General features: G+C 33.2%; 3 protein-coding genes across 7 annotated transcripts in view; 1 reads left to right on the top strand and 2 right to left on the bottom strand.

Moving 5' to 3' along the window:
- LOC123534932 (fibrinogen-like protein 1) overlaps positions 1 to 11,364 on the top strand; it is a 46,376-nt gene extending 35,012 nt beyond the window's left edge. For all 4 annotated transcript variants that reach the window (XM_045317419.2, XM_045317417.2, XM_045317418.2 and 1 more), the window contains exons 4-5: positions 4,311 to 4,448; positions 8,500 to 11,364. In XM_045317419.2, the coding sequence (XP_045173354.1) occupies positions 4,311 to 4,448; positions 8,500 to 8,930 (569 nt within the window). In that variant the 3' untranslated portion in view covers positions 8,931 to 11,364. The remainder of the gene's footprint in view (positions 1 to 4,310; positions 4,449 to 8,499) is intronic.
- LOC123534933 (uncharacterized) lies at positions 4,496 to 12,368 on the bottom strand. The gene is made up of 3 exons (XM_045317420.2): positions 12,221 to 12,368; positions 5,610 to 6,431; positions 4,496 to 5,005 (listed from the first exon to the last, which is right to left on the bottom strand). The coding sequence occupies exons 2-3, from the start codon at positions 6,262 to 6,264 to the stop codon at positions 4,899 to 4,901; spliced, it is 762 nt and encodes a 253-aa protein (XP_045173355.1). The 5' UTR covers positions 6,265 to 6,431; positions 12,221 to 12,368; the 3' UTR covers positions 4,496 to 4,898.
- A 1,490-nt stretch (positions 12,369 to 13,858) lies between these two features.
- Positions 13,859 to 20,977, bottom strand: part of LOC123535270 (paxillin-like) — a 35,820-nt gene continuing 28,701 nt past the window's right edge. For both annotated transcript variants that reach the window (XM_045317861.2, XM_053520170.1), the window contains exon 10: positions 13,859 to 20,336. In XM_045317861.2, the coding sequence (XP_045173796.2) occupies positions 20,070 to 20,336 (267 nt within the window). In that variant the 3' untranslated portion in view covers positions 13,859 to 20,069. The remainder of the gene's footprint in view (positions 20,337 to 20,977) is intronic.

The following is a 20,977-nucleotide window of genomic DNA, read 5'->3' as shown; positions in this document are numbered from 1 at the left end:
TAATAAAATGATTGCAGTCGTGAGGGGGGTGGGTAATGGAATGAACATTAATAATTGACAAGGTGCCTATTTTTAACAGACAATTAATAATTATACCAAGTACTTCTTAAAATATTTCATCTGCATCCTATATTTTTTACTGTGAGGCAATAGATTCACAGTAGGTTTTGTGTTAACTTAACCACTGAATGTTGCGAAAATGTTCTTGGTACAAATATTTCTACATTGAAAAAATTACTAATTATACATTATATTAATTCAGTTACATTGTTCTCTTAAAACATCTCGATTTACATCAGGAAAAATAAGCATTATAAGAATGTTTATGCTTTGTGTATGTTAATACTTTAGCATGTTACCCAGACCGGAAGTACCATTTTCATCATTATTTAAAAACCGACACCACGAATACTTTGAGCGTTTGGAAAAATAGACAGTATAACTTTACTAACTTGAAAAATGTAGCTTATTACAGTTTTTAATCAGTGCAAGAAAAATGAAACTAGAAATATATATTTACGGTTTTCACATTTTTATCTCGTCTTGTAAAGATTGAAAAAAAAGTTTTTTGAATATTAAAGGTGAGGTAAGTGTATGACATTCTGTGGATATTTGCATTTTTCATACATTTTTGTATAAAATGGTAGGGTTATGCTACTTCCATACTTGATATTTGTTTTACATTACATCAGTTGAATAATTATTGTACAAATGGTTATAAAAATGTAAGAAGAAATGTTTAGTTTCTTTCAAAATATGAAAATTAGAGAACTTGTGTATTGACTTGTGTTTTTTGTTTTCAATTCAAAAAAAGAATTAACCAATTATGTAGCAGTATTATGTCAGTATATCAATATGTAATATGACATACTTTTCATCTTTACTTTTCTAGTTGGAAACACGCCCTTTATACTATCATTGTTTTACTTCTAAAAATATATATATTCAATGATATGAGTTATAATTATATACTTACAATTTCTTGATGCAATGAGCTTCATCAATAAAAACTGAACCAAGTAGATTTTTCTTTGCAAGTTCAGATACAATATTTCTATAATGTCCCAATATGCTCTCAGGACTGCTGAGTAAAATGCTGTACTGTCCCTTCAACACATCACTAAGGACCTGATGGTTAGTGGTTTTTGAATCTAGGTCAGATAGATAGAGTGCCTTTATTCCTCTGGACAGAAGACTTTTCTCCTGCGACTTCATTAAAGACACAAGAGGTGACACAACAATGCAACAAATTTCAGGCAGAATTTTACTATCCCGTTGGTAGCTTTGCACAAATGGTGCAATTTCGAATGTTAAGGATTTTCCGCTGCCAGTTGGGGAACAAAAAAATACATCCTTTCCAGATAAATAGCCTTCTACTACTTCTTTCTGATTTTCACGAATATTTGTATATCCTAGTTGTTGTAGTCCATATGCTATTGCTTCTTCCATATTACATACAAAATCTTCATGAAAAAGTTAAAATCACATCCCTTAAACCACTTTTAAATTTATTATTAAATAGGCTTAATTTTAGCTATGATCGAAAAACAATTCTGCACATATAAACTTTCAGATTGATATGATTTTCTGAAGTTGCCAACTACATGTACATGTCTATATATATTAGAATTATTGTTGGTCAGTTTTCAAGCCATATGTTACATTTTGTTACTTAGCACCCTGGTGCACAGCATGTCTTCACTTTGTATCTAAACAGAATCATAATTGATGTAATACATTGCACCATGCCGTTGACAGAGACCACTAAAGTCTAATTAACATGAATCTGCAATCAGATATGAAATTACAGGGACTATAGATAAGAAAATAATTTTTGTGATTTATAGCAGATATTAATCTATCCTCTAATATAAATTAATAAAAAGTCTTAGAAGGTATATTGAATAAATTGTTTTTAATTCATTCACAAAATGATTTGAAGGTATCTTGAAAAAATATTTCAAAATGTTTTTTTCTTTCAATTTCAAATCTCTTCCCTCATTTTTTCTTATCAAGGATTCAAACAACTCATAAACAGAGTTAAATTGATACTATTTTGATAAATACATTTTCTATATATTTCAAATTTAAATTGTATTTTATATACACTTACTGGGATATTTTACAATTAGTGAAAATTGATCCCTCTCTGGCTTATTCACCAAGTCATAAAAGCAAAGCACCTGTTTACTGAACCCTTGGGGCAGTCGGCCAAAGGTTACATTACATCATGAACGTGTCTGCAATGATTTCTAATGAGATAGTGATTATCAGAGGGTATGAAATTTGTCCGGCTCAGGATCGCATTTGTCCAGTCGTTAGAGACAGAGGCTAGAGATATTGTAAATTTTATGAGAAAGTGGTATCAGAGAGGATTTTATGGCCAAGTGCTTTACAGGTAATGACTCTAACGACTGATGCCAGTCTAATGTTATACCCTACCCCTAGGTATTCTATAAGAACCATGGTCGTGAACGGGAAAATATACCAACCCATTTCAATCGCGTATTTCATATCTAAAACACGCAGTTCAGTAAATGTGTACAATTGATATTAAACAAGTGGTAATTTATCTTCCGTTGTGTACCGGTCACATTTCTTCAATAGTTCTTATCTTAGAAAAACAACGTGTAGTTTACAGTTTTTTTACAGGTACACAAAAAACTTGCTTGAACTTCCCTGGTGAAGTTCCGTTCTAGATTATAGACACACTCTGATTGGCTGATGTGAAAATGTATGTCAGTCGTCATTTTACTACACGTGTGCGCTAAAATGTTTATATGTAGCATAAATGTGCAAAATGAATTAAATAAACAGAATAGATGTATAACTATGTATGATTTCAAATTCAAAACCATATACAAGATGAATTTCATTCATCATTTCTAGTCTTATCGTAAAACTGTGAATATATTGCATTCTGTTTTTGTTTGTTTACATTTCGCTTAACATGTGCACACTGTCGTGACCTCTAGACCGGATGTTCATTAGGGAAGTTCACGCAAGTTTTTTCTGTAACGTTGACTAAAGCATAAAATATACGGAGCATCTCTGCAATATGGAATATTGAGACAAGGTGACTGGTGCACGATTGAAGATAAATTATCGCTTGTTTAATATCAGTAGTACACATTTACTGACCTGCGTGTTCTAGGTATGAAATACGCGATTGAAATGGGTTAGTATATTTTCCCGTTCATGACCATGGTTCTTATAGAATACCTAGGGGTAGGGTGTAACACGTACGGAGGCATTTTCTTTCTGATCTGGTGCCAGTGCATTTGGTTATTATATATGTGCGATCGAATATTTCGAATACTAAAATATTTTTCGCTTAAGGGCTAGTAGTGAAGTTGGTGCACATTTCTTCAATATTTTAGTCGGTCATATAGATCAAATTGATTACATTTATTCATTGTTACCTCGAGTTGATAGGTAACTTAAAGAGCACTGTACATAACATTTTTATTTAGAGTTTGGAGACTTAAAAAGGATAGCGTAGCTTTTCGTCTCTGTTCATTTTAGTTCAGCCACCATTATAATAACCTTTAAAGGTGGATAATCAGATTTTGGCCATGTAACGGATTTGTTCGAAACTTTAGCATCTGATCATTTACATTCATTTATGTTCACTTAACACTTAATACAAATTAGATTTTCACTGGAGGTATTTTTAAAATTTCATTTTCCTATCCTGGTTGCCCAACCAAGATAGAGTTATTTTATCATAAGTATAAATTTGATAAACACACTTTGCCTAAGGAAATGTATAAATATTAGACATATTGTAATATATTTGTAAAATATTTGCATTAAAAATTATGTATTTAGATGGAATTCATTAGAAACGCAAGTTTGAAAAATTATTATTACCTCCCTTTGCTTATCTTGGTTGCGCAACCAAGATAGATTGGAAATAAATGAATTCAGAAGCTACACACAGCTTTAAAACTTGCATTTTGGTTCAGATTGTTCAATAGTTGATATGTCTATCAAATGCAAATGTAAAAATAGACATTGTATCGAAATAAAAAGAAATACCCAGCTTTTTATATACTTTCATATTAAAGGGGAGTAATAACAAAATTTTATAAAAATAATAAAATATACATTTCAAATAGGAATCTAACTCTATGTAATCGGTCTTTTTGGTCCTTAAATAATTCTCTACCAGAATATACAAAAAGTAAAAAATGTCATTAAATGTTGATTAAATGTGATTGACCACCTCACCTGCCATTTCTCGTGCTTTATATTAACCTGAAACAATCTCTGATTTTTGATAGAATTAAATGTATTCTTATATACAGGTTGGACTGTGATACAGCGGCGTGTAGACGGCCGGGAAAACTTTTCTCGGAACTGGACAGATTATAAAAATGGATTCGGAAAACTTCAGAACGAATTCTGGCTTGGAAATGAAAAATTACATCTACTTACTAGCCAAGGTGAGTTCTATTTTCTTTGTAATATGTTGTATTAATCAACACCGAAATTGGTTTCAGTCATGTTTTGAATGTCTTGATTCATATACAATAATAAATATTTTCACATTATATCATCATTGCCTTCATTATTCAGACATACTCGTGGTTTTAGAACACACCTATTAGGAACACAAACGAAATGCCAAGTGCAATTCAAAACGTTATGCTTTTTCTTTGACTATTTTCTTGGCTATAATGTGATACGAATGTCAGCAGATTTATCAATATTGTTTAATCTATTACATCCCTTTAATATAATTCAACAAAAGGTTGCATAAAGATAGAATGTAAAGAGTCGTCTTTTCCTGGCTGACATGATATAAAAGCACTCATTGTTGAAGTGTACCACAAAAACTGTTTTAGATTTTTTTCAATAATAAGCTAAATCTGACACATTAGAAATTCAATATTTTATCGCAGTGCTGTTCCGGGTTTTCTTGAGTCCTGCACGGGTTTTCGTGTAGCATTTTGGTTCGGGGTTCCAGTGTAATTGACATTGTAGTTGTACGCTTTACCACCTGAAAATGAAGTGTTCACATGGGTTACCATAGTGAAATTATTATTTACGTTTGAGCAAGTAAATCTTAGGCTTCCGTCTCTAAATCAAAAGTATTTCGAAGAGACCTTGATAAGAATTCCGAAAAAGCGGCAATGACTAATATGAGCCGCGCCATGAGAAAACTAACATAGTGGCTTTGCGACCAGCATGGATCCAGACCAGCCTGCGCATCCGCCCAGTCTGGTCAGGATCCATGCTGTTCGCTAACAGTTTCTCTAATTGCAATAGGTTTTGAAAGCAAACAGCATGGATCCTGACCAGACTGCGCGGATGCGGAGGCTGGTCTGGATCCATGCTGGTCGCAAAGCCACTATGTTGGTTTTCTCATGGCGTGGCTCATTTCTTTTATTATTAATTCCGGCTGTAAAGAAGCGAAAATCATCAACCGAAATGCGTATGTAATAAACTGTGCTTTTTAAAAAGTAAGAAAAAATAGTTTAATTCTGGACTAAGCAGATTTCAAAATAATAATGATATTTAGGTGCCATTGAAGACTTTTAAACAAAACTTTAACTTTTGATAGTTATGTTAATAGTAGGTCCATGTTACATATTCCTACTTACGCGGATCGACGTAAGTTCCAGTAAACTGGCGGTTTGATAAACGGCTGTTCCGTCGGTTACCAGTTGGGCTGTAATTATTTCCCGTCGGTGTCATTCCGTCGGTTCTGTACGCTGGATCGCGTATGTCTTGCATTGATTGAGCACGACGGCCATTCGTGAGAATCTGTGTGTCATTTACCGGTGCGGTAAAAGGGGGTTTACTGTCTCTCGCGTCGCCTTCCCGCTTATACCAGTACGGTGGCGCGGTTTGTATTGAAAGAACATCAGGATCGTTGCGTTGTAAAGGGTTTGGTGAAAATCGAAGCTGGTCATCCTCTTCAGATATAAGAGAAAGTCTTTCGCTTAGTTCGTCATCTTCTCCGCGTGCTTTCTGTCTACTAAGCGAGTTTGCAGTCCATGGATAATTAAACTGTGTTTCCTGTGCCGGTTGAATATGTGCATAATTTGTATGTGGACAAGCGATTTTATCGTAAAACATTGAAGGGATTGTGTGTTTACTTGTCCTTGGAAAACAGTCACATACAGCCTCGTTTCCATAATCCCACGGATCACCGTGGCGTTGGTCATACATTCCTCGGCGGATTTGCATCTCGATACGCGGCGGACGCCGCGCTGGTGCCCGTCTCGCGACAGGGTGCGTGTAATGTTCCGTCATCCTGAATGAATCAATTAGTCCATCACATAAGATAATTCACAAAATTATACATAGACCAGGTTCCAGTCACGAATGCCACATCGGCTGTTCCTTACTTCGTGTTTAATCTCCACTAAGTCCTAACAATGCTCTGCTGTTAGACTATACGGTAAATTGTCTCATTCAACCTGCAAATCAGAACAAGATTTAACATCAATTTATCAACAGTTAGCTTTGAGGTGTTATCTAAGAGTGATTTACCAAATTCAACATGTAGCCTGTGATTTTAAACACGACAATTCAATTTGAAACCCTTAGTGTATCAGCAATAGTACTTGAAACATTGAATTAAGCACCTTTAATATATGACTGTTTATCTTTGCACTTATTTTGTTTGAATATCTATATCCCATTTTTCAGTGCATAGTTCAACGTTTTCTTTACATTAAACATGGATGAATAGCATTAATTGTTGACTTTGTTAGATTTTGCAAATATATATTGAAAATGAAAGGAGACCACCATATGTCATAGTCAGTAATAAGCTATATTCATTTTATTCTGTATTTAAGACTGATTAAGTATTTTAAAGTTTTCTTTCAAAAGAAACTTTTCGTTAAATGAGCAGCATTTTTAAAGAGTAAAATGTTTTTGGTACACATAGAGAATCAGTTTACTAACAGCAGATCCCAGACTTAGTGCATATAGAATAAGTTTTAAAGGCTCTGATAACTTTAAATACTTTTGTTAATTTCTCAACACTAAATTCTTTTTTTCAACAGTTATCTAAATTTGTTGGTAAAATACTTCCTGTTCTCATTGTTTCCACTCGAAACCTCTTGTCAAAATCTTGGTGACCGTTAAAATGTGCCGTAAGAACTACAGTGTTATACCACAGTTACACATACGGCGCAAATAGCTACGTCTAGCTACGGATAGAAACGTAGTTACCCGTATCGATCCGTATCTGAGCCGTACGGATTGGTACGAATTGATACGGATTACTACGTTAAGGTACGTCTCAGGTACGTATCAATACGGATAGATACGAATTACTACGTTTTTATCCGTGGCTAAACGTACCTTTCCGCGCCGTATGTGTGACTGGGGTATTAAGTAAATACGAATACCGACTAGTTTGGATGTGTCCGTTACTGTTGACTGTGAAGTTTTCGCGTAGACTTTATTTAGCGATTTCATAATAAGAAGTCATATTCGTGGCGTTAAGAATTCGTGAAACGTGAGTGTTTATGTTTTAGGATACGATTCAAAATTAATATTCACGAGTTGAATTCGCGCGTGGGATTATTCGCAAATATTAGCGAAAATAAAACCAGCATGCGCAAATATTACGCCATCAACAGTACTTCCGTTCAAGTTCAAGCTAAATGTCGTTAAAATACGTTTTAAAGCAATATTTGGAACATTCATACTAGTTATGTAGCCGCGAAAATTTTAAGAAAACAACTCGTATGTCTATCAATTCTAAAATTAAACTTAAAATGCTTTGAACGAAAAGGATTTGCAAACTGAAAAACATATCAAAGGAATTTTACTTTAGATAGTGGCTAAGGCTTCCGTTTCCAGCAGATAATGTAATCGTTTTAGACTTTGATATCCCAGAGACCGTTTCAAAGCGTGCATTGTGTTTTGGATTAGTGCGCGGAGCGTATGCACAGGTGGGTGCATGTTACATCAAACATGTGCGCACTTTATAAATTTGTATCTGATTTATGATGTGCATGTAGATAGTAAGGTATATTAGAGTGGTCTGTTTGCAAGGTCATTATATAAACAAATCTGTAAGGAAGCTAAATGTTTTATGATAATACACATGATGAGGTGCATCACAACAAAACGGTTCTTTATACTTAAATGGCTCGACGCCAAATATGAAGCCGACATCCACCCACTCTATCCACGCATGATACTATCCACGCATGATACGATAACAAGAACTTGCAGTCTACTTGGATCATCGTCCAAAATGTTGGTTTACTTCATTGAATGGGTCTCATTATCAACACACTGCATAATGAGGATCCAAATTAAAAAAGAAAAGAAGAAATGAAATTAAATTTTTAAACTATTATTTCTTGTGGATTATTTGGTCTTATTTTACTTAAGTTACACTTGCAAAGTAATTTAGGCCGCTTCTCACCGCATAGTAGATCCGGCGTCAAACCTACGTAAGCATATAAAGGCCCTATCATAAAAATGTATGTTTTCAATATATTTTCTTTTTTTAAATTTCAGATGACTACGAAGTGAGAATTGATATGGAAGAATGGAGCGGGAAAAAGTACTATGCCGAATATGACCGCTTCCGAGTTTCGAGTGAAGAAGACAACTATCGTCTGCACGTGAGCGGCTACCACGGGAATGCCGGTGATTCGTTGACGCCATATTGGAGATCCCATGACGGAATGCCATTTAGCACACGTGACCGAGACAATGACAACCGTTTCTATGACAACTGCGCAGAGCATTATAGGGGAGGCTGGTGGTACAATGATTGTTTTGAAAGTCATTTGAACGGCAAATATTACCAGAATGGATCGCACAATAATTACTTTGTCAGAAATGGAATACAATGGAATTCTATCCATTCTTATTCTTCGTTAAAATTCGTAGAAATCATGATCAAGCCATCAGATAATGTGAAACTTCCAAACGAAATTAACTGAAAAAATATCGGGAAACTGAAAATCAAATTTCAAGTGATAAGCAACATCGTACCGTTTTCTGCAAACATTAAAGTGCAATACTTTTCTGAAGAATAGTTAATGTTACATATTATCAAATTGCATAAATGTAGTCCTACTCAAGCAGGAGAGCTGGATTAAAAATCAATTTAGCAAAATCTGTGTTGATGTTCACATTTAGATATATTTGACAGAGAGCCAAGTATTGTTTATCTGTTAAACAGAACCTTGTGGCTAAAAGCAAACTTGTATTTTCGAAGGTGAAAACAGTACACATTCTGGTTAGAAGTCCGAACTAAGTGAGAGTTACAAACTGCAATTATGGATATTAAACTGTTCTTACGCAGCAGGATCGCTGTGTTTCTTAACTTATTAAGAATTCATCACTTTGTTTTTGTATGTATCATTTGTAACGCTTTCTAAATTGATGATGAATTTCATTTTTTATGATATTTCATCGATAATTCCATGGTACTGTATTGACTAAATGCACATTTTTCGTGCATATATTCTGTCATTCAAAAGGGAGGAAAAGGGAAAGGGTTAAATATGTATTGAGGACACATTACAACCTTTAAGTAAACATGCATTGTTGTCAAGTTTGAAGACGTCTGAGAAAGTAGGGATGGAAACTAAAGGGGGACTAAAGAGGACGCTGAAATGAGGTGGAGAGAGTATGGGAGTTTAGGGTTAAGTACGGGTAATCATTTTCCTCCCACAAACATAGTTTGTTCATCTTAATAATGTTATTTCTTATTTGTTCGTTTAATTATTGTTAGACATCTTTGATGGCTACTAGTTTTCATCTAAACCACCGTTATTTTTGTCTTTTCATATGCCCTGCTTACATTTAATTTTAAAATTGGTACATCGTACATCTTGTGATATTAACCATGCCTGTAATTTAAATTCATTTTCAATTTCATTATTTACTAAATATCAAATTCTCTGCATTTCATGTTATGACGCTTCTGTTCGAAGTACATATACAAATTTTCATTGCTCTTTTGCAATTAAATGATTTATTTTCAGACCAGAGTTCAGTAATACCTTTAAACTAGTAGAGGATGATGCGAAAGTTTGGTAAATAAAAACAGCGCTGTGATTTATGCAATAAACAGATCCATAAATCAAATGAGAATTGAAAAGACTATTTTTCAATCTCATGCCAAGATTCTTACCGCCAGTTCTTAATTCAATTTTCTGAAGAAAAAAATCTGGAGAAAAAGATAATGAAATGTTATAAGACATTAGAACATTTTTGAATTTTATTTCCACTTGTGAAATGATTTATTTTCCAGTTTTCCAGTTTTATCAAGTACCGATAGATATTTTTCATTTTTAATTGAAAATTAGACATATAATAAATATCAAGCTACTGATTTGATTTAAGTACTACTTTAACACGAATAAGAATTGTAATTAACTAATAGAATCACCTTAAAATTATCCGTAAATCACCTTAAACTTATCAGCCTCTTAAATCACGTGGAATGTTCTTTAAAGTAAGTGCAAAGATGTTAGAACAGATTAGAAATGTAGCAGAGTATTTTAGTGATAAGTTGCATGAATGTTTAATTGTTCAATTAGCGGAACATTTCTTATCTTTTATTATGCGCACCTGTAAAAAGAGCGTCTGGAAAAAATTTAGGCATGTTTGATACGTTGCATGTGTTGCTGGAAACACACTGAACTCAAAATTTTCATGATTGAAATCTGGATATTTGCCTAGTCGCAGACCCTGAAAATTTTGATGGAAAGTACTTCCTTTTGTCAATAAGGTAAACATTAAGAGTTTCAGTGAATTCTAAGATTGAAAATTAAAAACACACTTACGTAGCCTATACAACATGTAGCATGTGTACAACAAGTCTGTACCGTGTAAGTAACGCAGTAAAATGTAGGACTCATTTTATTTAGACTACTGCTAGACCTGCGTATTTTGGTAGTGTTTAGCCTTGAAACTATGAGGGAGCTAAACTTTGGCTCACACTACAGACTCTAGTACTCCAAAACACTGCTGAAACGTGTACATAAAGTGTTCAGCTTTGTACGTATTTGAGCTACGCCATGAGAAAACCAACATAGTGCATTTGCGACCAGCATGGATCCAGACCAGCCTGCGCATCCGCGCAGTCTGGTCAGGATCTATGCTGTTCGCTTTCAAAGTCTATTGCAATTAGAGAAACCGTTTGCGAACAACATGGATTCGCAGTCTGGTCTAGATCCGTGCTGGTCGCAAATACACTATGTTGTTTTTTTCATGATGCGGCTCATTTCATTGATCCGACCATTTGTAATATTTATTTCGACATGCATTACTTATTTGTAATTTTTGTATTATATGTGTAAATGTATGTGATCATCTTTTTTAGTGCCAATTTTGAATAATAATAAAGTTTTGTTATTTACTTTATCTCTGGAGTTGTTTGTGCAAATACCAATATTTTACTACATGTTATTCATTACAAACATCTTTTACTTGTCCATGTCCCTACCGACAAGTTTGTCCGCGGATGTTGTAACAATATGCCAAAGAATTTTGTCCAGTTGTTGGCGGTGGAAGATGACCCCAAGTTATGCCCCTGTCATTACTTAAGGCAAGAGCGGTCAAAAGCTAATACCGCATGGAAGAATTAAGCTGCTGGCTTCGTTGTCGACACATTCCTACAGAGCTTAGTCCTGAGCAAGTGTGTCGAAGTCAGCGAAAGCCATTTTTAACGAAAGGTCAATGTAGTTACATAAGGGTTAGCAGTTCGAATCTCTTTAAAATATTTAACACAAGTTTCTTAAATTCTGATTTTCTTTTTTTTTTGTTATTGTAGCTAATACCTTAAAAGTCTGGTCATAATAGACAAACATATCAGACTCATTGTAAATTGTACCAGCACGTACCATTATCAGCTCGCTAGAAAGCACTGGCTTATCTCGTTTGAGAGATACTTTCCGGACAGAGATGAAGTTTGGATACTATAAAAAGCACCGTCTCTCATCAGTTTTCGAAATTGCCTTATTAAGGTTGAAAACTGGTATCAGACCAAAGCAACAGCAATGTTTATATCAACATTGTATAACTTACAATGTATGTCAAAACTCACGTAAAAATATTTCAAGAGATCATTATAATGTACAAATGTATAGCCCACGTCATCTGCGAAAAAACTCACTTATACTAATCACTTGAAATAATAATAACCCATTGTTTTAGCCGGAAACAAGATGATGAAAAATACTTAAAATACTAAAGAGCGAAATTAGTGAATTATACAAACCTCCGGTTATAACTCCGATTACCATATTAGTATATAAAGAAAAATATTTTAAACCACGTATGCTAAAATACATGAAGAAGATTCAATATCAATCTTCAAAAGTGCCTTAAATGTACATTATTAATTGAAAATGATTTAAACTATTGACTAATATGCATGAAAACTTCTCAAATATTGATTTCACAAACTGTTAAAAAATGACTACACCGTATTTTTACTTTTTTGTATACCTATAAGGTTATTTACCGTACAGATAAAAGATTATTGAATTTCAGGGTATAGATATTTGTAAAGGCGTATCAAATAATTGAAATAGCGATATTTGAAAAGAAAATGTTTGAAAGGATTAATAGAAAAGAAGAAACGAAACTCATACAAATGGATATACCGTTGGTAAACAGTTGCACAGAAGTTATAGAACCTTCAGGATCACAACGTGATCGATCTGGATTTTCATAGGCATAAAATTTTCTTTTCTGGTGTTCATGCATGTGTAAACCCTGTCGAATAACGCACACACTTAATAAAGCCATTAAGCCATTTTGCGGCGAGTGAATCGCACAAAAACGGTTCAAACTTTAAATAAACATAGGTTCCTAGTCAAAATATATGTATATGCACAAAAAAGTAATAAATAAGTATTTCAATGTTCAGTATTTCCTATATATTTATGAAAAGGCACCCTCTAGAAAAAAAATGTAATTCCACAATATACAGATTCATTAAAATGACGTGGGCGATACCACCATGGCCTTTGAATTTGCACATAAATACTTGAATGTTTGAAAAAAACTATAAGGTACATGCATAAAATATTGTTGTCTGAAACTCGCTCTACGCTCTACCTTGATGAAAAATGAAAATATCATTAACGACGCTAAAAATAGCAACGATCAAGTGCCCGTCCCGGAAAGTCATATAGGATAACCACACTGATATTGTTCAACTGTTTGGCACACTCGGCAAAAGACCCAAACTAGAAATAGTGAAATAATTAGCAGATCAGCAGCATGTCATGTCTCTAACAACTGTAAACTCACAAGCAGTGTTTCCCGCATGATAAAAAACCTAAACTGGCAAACCCTAGAACAATGACGTCACCAGTCTTCTCCGGCTGTATTTTACAAAATCAAGTATCACCAATTCCGTTTATATCAACATCACCATATCCCTAACAGGAACTTGAACTACCTAATTCAACATGCATGCACACAATACTACCCAAAATATATCTTACAAAGAACAATTCGTCTGTGGAATACCCTCATAAGCACTGTACAGTCCAGCCCCAGTCTTGGTTAATTTACTGAGTGGCTGGCTACTGAACCCCTTATTTCTGGTATATCTTTTGTTTTTAACCTTTATCCTGCTAAATTTCTATAAGGAACTGGTCCATCATTCAATTTGGACAATACCAGCAAATATTCGAAGGGGTGTTCACTGAAAATTTACTGACTGAACAGCGAACAGTGCTCACAAGACTTGGGCCTCTACTGTATAAAATCAGGAAAAATATACTCCATCCCTTCATTGTAGTATAAGAAACCCCAGTCCCTACTGAGACAAATGGACAGTCTTTCACCAATATGTATCAAGTGTGTGGCAATGTCATGGACAGCATAGAAAACTAAAAGAACATTATAATTATATAACATATTTATTGAATATTTTATTGCTTTTTTATATGAGAAAGCAGAATAAATGTCAATAGATCTAGCATATAACTGGTTTATATACCAAAGGAAAAAATATTTTTCAAACTGTCATAATTTTTCAGACCTAGAACCAAGATAAATATCTACATAAATTATCCTTCAAGGGAGAAAACTCTGCCTATCGGAAGTTTGTTGAATGTTCTGAAAAGAACTAACGGTATCGCCATTTTTAATCACAATGTCCGAGAAACAAATATTGAAAACTAAATTAATGTGACAATAAGTTTTAAACATCTATCACAAATTTAGAAAGAGTAAGAATTAAAATTTGGAATCAATATTTTTTCTCACATACAACTGAAATAATATTACTAATATATTATCAAAAGCAAACTGTGGGCCAGCCAAATTAAGGTAATGGGTCTGTAGTAACAAACAGCATTTTCTGTTTGATTACATAATATTTGTCTGCAATTTTGGCAATTTTCTGGTTGTTATGAAAAAAGAACTATATGTTATAACCGAAGGATTTCAAAGTGGGATACAGAGAATAATTAATCGCATGGAAATTTCTGATCTGTCATTATGGATGCACTACCTTAAATGTTACTTTTAAAGACAGTTGCTCTGCAATAAGATAATATTATTTATTTGGCCAGGCACCTCATTTCCTCTTGGGAATATAATTTTAACATGTAATAAAAACAAATTTCAAATCATCAAAATGAAAACATTAGAAACGGCATACATCCTATCTCTGTGATTAAGTATTCAGTCATCAAAAGACAATAAAAGCAACATCTGAAAATTTTATCCAAAACTGTAGCAAATAAACTTTTCAATATAATGCTAACAACAGTAGATATATATGAACAAGGTGTCAAGAAATTACACCGTAGGGTACAGTAATATATAATGCCATAAATGAAGTTAAAAAAAGTGTTGTTTTCAGTAAAATATAAAATAGATATATGTTTCTTACACAATGATGAAGCAACTGGGAAAATTGAATTATATTAAATAAGTTTTAAAAAAAATCTTTAAAGAGAGTTTCATAATACCTCTAATATTAGAGTAAAGAAAGATGGCAGACAGGCAAAGACAGTATTTCTAGCAACTACCACCCAAAGCAAGAGAAATAACTCTTTACAAAAGCTCTATAAAGATGAGCATGCCTGAGCAAAAAATCTGTATCAATTATGCCATTTGCACAATAAAGTGAGAATGAAAATGTTCAAAAGTAAGTCAAAGGTAATACTAATTTACCATCCTTTTTCTTAAAGGAGCATGCACATTAAAGTACATAAAATTCTAAAATTTTGAAACTGCAATAAAATATATCAAGAGTCGTGAATCAGTAAAAATCATAACTTGACTTTTAACCTTTAGCCTGCTGGTGGCAAGTGGTTCTGCCTTTGCGACCAGTGCAGACAAAGATCAGCCTGCACTTCCATGCAGTCTGATCATGGTCTGCACTGTTCGCTATTCTGTCAGTATATTTTCAGTGAACACCCCTTTGAATAATAAATGGTATTGCCCAAACTGAATGATGGACCAGTCCATTATAGAAATTTAGCAGGGTAAAGGTTAAGGAGTACAACATTTGATATCATACTAATGTAGTAGAAAGTCTTTTTTTCCAATACACCCTGTAATTTACACACTGTATCACTTTTTTGTGTGTGTAGGAATACTGTGTAGAACTTGCTGAAACAATTTGTTTTATCTTTACAATGAAGATCTAAAACAAATTACAATACTTAATAAACTGCTAAATACTGTACATAAATACATGTATGAAGGTGTGCCGATTTCAAACAATCCTAAGAATTAACACTTTATGAGTTTCAGCTGACATAACGAACTAAGACAAGTTCGATGTAGGAAGAGAAAATGGCACTTAATGAATGATTTCAGTGGTTACATAATCTGTGTGATAAAAAAATATACATATACAGACCTATATAGTGACTAGTGCTGGCTATTACACTTCTGTAAAAAAACAAACAAACAGGAAAAGCAAGCTTAAATTTTACTTAAATAAAAATAAATGAACCTTCCAATACTGTAAAAGCAGAAATGTTTAATTTTCGTTACATTCGCGAGGCCCTACATTTCGCAAAAAATTAATCCTCACATAAATATTCACCATTAGATAATGCTAATTCAAGTAGGATATCATTTTTACAATTTTACGAATACTGAACCTCGCGAACATAGTCAAAATTTCAAAATCGCAAAATTTTGACCCAGTGAAAAACATGTGCTTTAACAAGTAATACAGAAAATAATATGGTTCTATAATTATTACAGGGTGTTCCAGTTTAACATCTTTTTTCAACAATTTTTCAGTCATATAAACGACAATGTCTACTTGTAGACACAATGCCAAACTTTATACTTTTGGAGTCTGACTTCTATCATTCCACAAAATAATAGAGCACAAAGTTTGTCTCTGAAAGCTATATGAAACCAACAGCCAATATTGTATTACATGAAATATATGAACAACTGTAATATATAAGGCTCAATTCCTATGTGAGAAAATATATAATCTAAGACGATACAAACTTCAAATATTTTAATAAGCATGTTACTAGGAAAACAATTAAGACCTTCTTGTGGTTAAATGTCTGATATACCATGGTTCATCATTCAGATGCACAGATACTTTACCACTCAGACTTAACTCTCTTGTCCTTATATCTGTGCACATCTGACCAATTTTTATCATGCCAAGGCATTGACTACTTGATAATAACCCTGTAAACTATTTAAGTTAGTTTCTTCCAGAATGTGCAAGCCTGCTTGAAGTTGTAGTATTCCATTGTAAAATCACAGCACATATACTATAGACTACAGCACTTCTAGGAGAAAATATCATCATGTTTATATGCAACAAAAATTCAAAATTGGCATAAAAATAGCAAAGAATGTTCAAAAGCGAATTATCTCCCTTTTATTTATTATTAGAAATATAGTCATGAAGTATAAACATACAGTAATATTCTAGTAAAAATCTGAAAATTGCAAGTACAATTGACCAAAAAGGTAGCACAAAATAAATGGAAAACTTCTATTTACCTCTTCATTCAAACCACTTAACTTCTAATATTATGGTGAATTTTTACTTTGAGTTCTAGTATGGTCCAGTAAGGCAGAACATGATTATTAAAAACAAGTAAGATATCCAATCAAATCCAAAGATGCAGATAACTGGTACTTTTTTTTCTCTCTTGCTCCATTGTATTTCAAAAACTAGTAACTACAGAACAATGCAGCAGCACATGGGCTGCACTATAGATCAAAGATCAAAGATGCGGTTCAGTTGTATTTTAATAACCATAGTGCCCACAATACAATTCAAAGTGAAAATGCTCTCATTAGGTAACTTGAGGACCTCTATAATACAAGAGCACCGCCTTGCGGGTGCTGACGCTCATCTGATTTTTTTTGTGTAATAGAAATATTGTCCTAACCATGATTTTCTAAGTCTACAAAGGGCCATCATTCTTGCAAAAAGCAGGACAGAGTTATGTTTCTTGATGTTTAGTGTCCACTTATGATGGTGAAAAACTGTTGCAAGTTTTAAAGCAATAGCTTTGATAGTTTATGAGAAAAGTTGACTTAAACATAATACTCAACCAAGAAAATGATTTTCTAAGTCCAAAAGGGGCAATAATTATTGCAAAAAGCAGGATGGAGTTATGTTGCTTGCTGTACAGGGTCAGCTTATGATGGTGAACAAGTGTTGCAAGTTTTAAAGCAATAGCTTTGATAGTTTAAGAGAAAAAGTTGACCTAAACATAAAACTTAACCAAGAAATCTGATATTTTCTAAGTCCAAAAGGGGCCATAAATCTTGCAAAAAGCAGGATGGAGTTATGTTTCTTGCTGTAAAGGGTCAACTTATGATGGTGAACAAGTGTTGCAAGTCTTAAAGCAATAGCTTTGATAGTTTAGGATAAAAGCTGACCTAAACATAAAACTTAACCAAGAAAACTGATTTTCTAAGTCCAAAAGGGGCCATAAATCTTGCAAAAAGCAAGATGGAGTTATGTTTCTTGATGTACAGGGTCTGCTTCTGATGGTGAACAAGTATTCCAAGTTTCAAAGCAATAGCTTTGATAGTTTAGGAGAAAAGTTGACCTAAACATAAAACTTAACCAAGAAATCTGATATTTTCTAAGTACAAAAGGGGCCATAAATCTTGCAAAAAGAAAGATGGAGTTATGTTTCTTGCTATACAGGGTCAGCTTATGATGGTGAACAAGTATTCCAAGTTTCAAAGCAATAGCTTTGATAGTTTAGGAGAAAAGCTGACCTAAACATAAAACTTAACCAGGCAATGCCGACGCAGATGCCGACGCCGACAACCGCTCAAGTGATGACAATAACTCATCATTTTTTTTTCAAAAAATCAGATGAGCTAATAAGACACAGCTCATTGTTTTATCCCAAATCAACAAAATAACAAATTAATTCATAAAACAGTATAAAAGGCTACTAATTTATTTATAAACTACATACAAAAATATTCTCATTATGGTTTTAATAGGTCAAGTAATATACAATACAAATCAATATGCTTAATATATACATAGAAAGTAAACCATCAGACCTGTAAAATAATTAATGAAACAACAATTCCTAAATCAATCTAAACAAAAAAAAAAACTTTTCAACTTTCATTTTGTTAAACCTATCTAAATCAAACAACATATTTCATCTTTAATCATGTCTCATTCTAAAAACAAAATCGCAACAGCACCAATAATTATCAAAAAAAAAAAAAAATACTGGAAAGAAACATATAAATAAAAGGGAAAGAATCTAAAAAACAAGGGAGAGAATCTAAAGAGAACATCTGTTTTTGAAGTGCAAGATCACAGGGCACATCAGATGCAGCATTTAGGTACCTGACAAGTATTTCAAAATCTTTAACTTCTATGCTTATCAAATGTAACATAATTTTACCTGTTACAGTGTTGCATACAGCACCATCAGCTCACAATATTTAATATGTGGAAAAAGTAAAAATACCGGTAGTTGAAATTCAAAGACATTTTTGAACATTTTATATGACAGTGTATATATCTCTTTTATCTTGTTCTTTTCAAAAGCAATTATGTATACCAGTATCCAAGACTTTACTGAAATTTAAACAAAATGTTAAAATGTTAAATTACAAGAAAATCCAGATTTTTGATTTATGATACCCAGTACTTGACCTTTGGAAATCTGGAAGAAAATCTCTCCAAAAAATCTTTTTCATCCCACTCCTGCAGCGAGAATTCTTTTATGTAAAAGCTCATTAGTGTAATTTTCGCCTGATCAATGAACTGTTGAAATTATCAAAAACAAAATTATGACAGAACTTCCATAGTTTTTTTTTGTTTTCCATTTACCTCCCACTGATAAAACATGCATTTTAGGTGAGATACTTGTAAAATAATTCATGTCCAGAAACAAGCACATTATATTGGGGACCAAACTCCGGATGTGTATCAAAAAGTTACTGCTATAAATTAGCAATCAAGGGCTGAATGGAATACTTCTTCATACTTTAACTAATTCTATACTTAATACGAGTTACAACAGTTTTCCTTTCAACCTTCACAATGTCTTTTAATATAAAAATTATAAATCAATGTCACCTAAGTTGATATTTTCAGGGTACAATCTAAATTTCTTCTATTTCATATTAAAATTTTACTTTATAGATGACACAAGTGTTTATTTGAACAGACACTGCATAAAAACTTACGGAAACACTCTGTTTTTAATTTATATCTACAATAATGAAAGTAACTGGGATTTTTCTAAATTTTGAAAATCTGACACAAATCTAAAAGGTGAGACTCTTTAAGAAGAATCTCATATACTTTATATTCAAAATCCATGTCAATATTCCTATTAAACAGGGTTTCCTTGAGAAGAAACAATTTTCAAAGGAGTCTCTCATCTTGTTCACCATATAAAATAGACACACAAAAACAGACTGAAGTCTTGCTTGCAAAAGCTATTTCAAAATGCACTTACATAAGAATTCAAACTCTTAGTAATGAGTAATGACCCTAAACCTGAATAAAGATGTGCAGAAATACATGAAATCATGATTACCGGTACACTAAAGAGTTCTAATAACAAAATCATGAAAAAGATGAAATAGTGCTGTTTGAACTAAAATCCTTTTTACCCAAACAATTTAACAAAACATGGATGACAATATGGCCTATCATTCTGTTCTTTAAATGTTCCTTTATTCAACTGCTTCAAGCAGAACGCACACACAAAATGCTCCGGATGGAACTTTTTATACATGGCAGTAATACATCGCCCAGCTATTGGTTTCTGGCATCCGGCACACAGAGAACCACGCTTGAGATGGTAATGTGTCTCGCAGTAAGGCAGACCTTCGTAGTCAAAGAAACTGCTACCTCCGAATGGCTGATGACATTCCTGATGAAATATACAAATGCATAGATTAACTCCTAATTTTGTGACAGCTTTACGATCTCAGACTATAAAAGGTTGTTCAACCTCAAGTTAAATAAAATGCAAACAATGCCAGTTTTAAGGAAATTTTGTATGCATATTAGTGTTATTTCTAGAGCTCAGAAAGGGCAGGGTGCTGTCTAAAAGGGGCAGGGTGCTGCCAAAAAGGGGCATAGTGCCGTTTTAAACTGGAAAGTTACCGTAGCAGTAGTTACGTTTCTAGATGTTTATAGTTATGTATTTATTACACTTATGATTATTGTGCACATACTTTTAAATCACAGAGTAAAGTGGTAAAAGATATGTTCCCAAAACCAGTAACAGAGTTTACAAAGGGTTTAACATTACTTTATATTTTTTGTCAAACCTTTCATTGAAGCTTTTTTTTTTCAAAAAATGTTACCAAGGATGTCAACTTATTCATATGGATAATTATGATATAGTGGAGGGTTTTTATATGTTATATGTGTCTAATAAGCTTGAAGCCAAGATCATGTTACAACATAATAAAAAGGTCAGTTTCAGGTCACATTGTAAACTAATATGTATCAAAATTTATGTCATATTAATTAGGTCTTTCATCAATATTTCATTAACAGAAAAGT

Source organism: Mercenaria mercenaria, chromosome 12 (genome assembly GCF_021730395.1).
Source record: "Mercenaria mercenaria strain notata chromosome 12, MADL_Memer_1, whole genome shotgun sequence".
NCBI classification, from domain to species: domain Eukaryota; kingdom Metazoa; phylum Mollusca; class Bivalvia; order Venerida; family Veneridae; genus Mercenaria; species Mercenaria mercenaria.
Note: the sequence above shows the minus strand (reverse complement) of the source record. Positions and strands in the feature narration are given on the sequence as shown.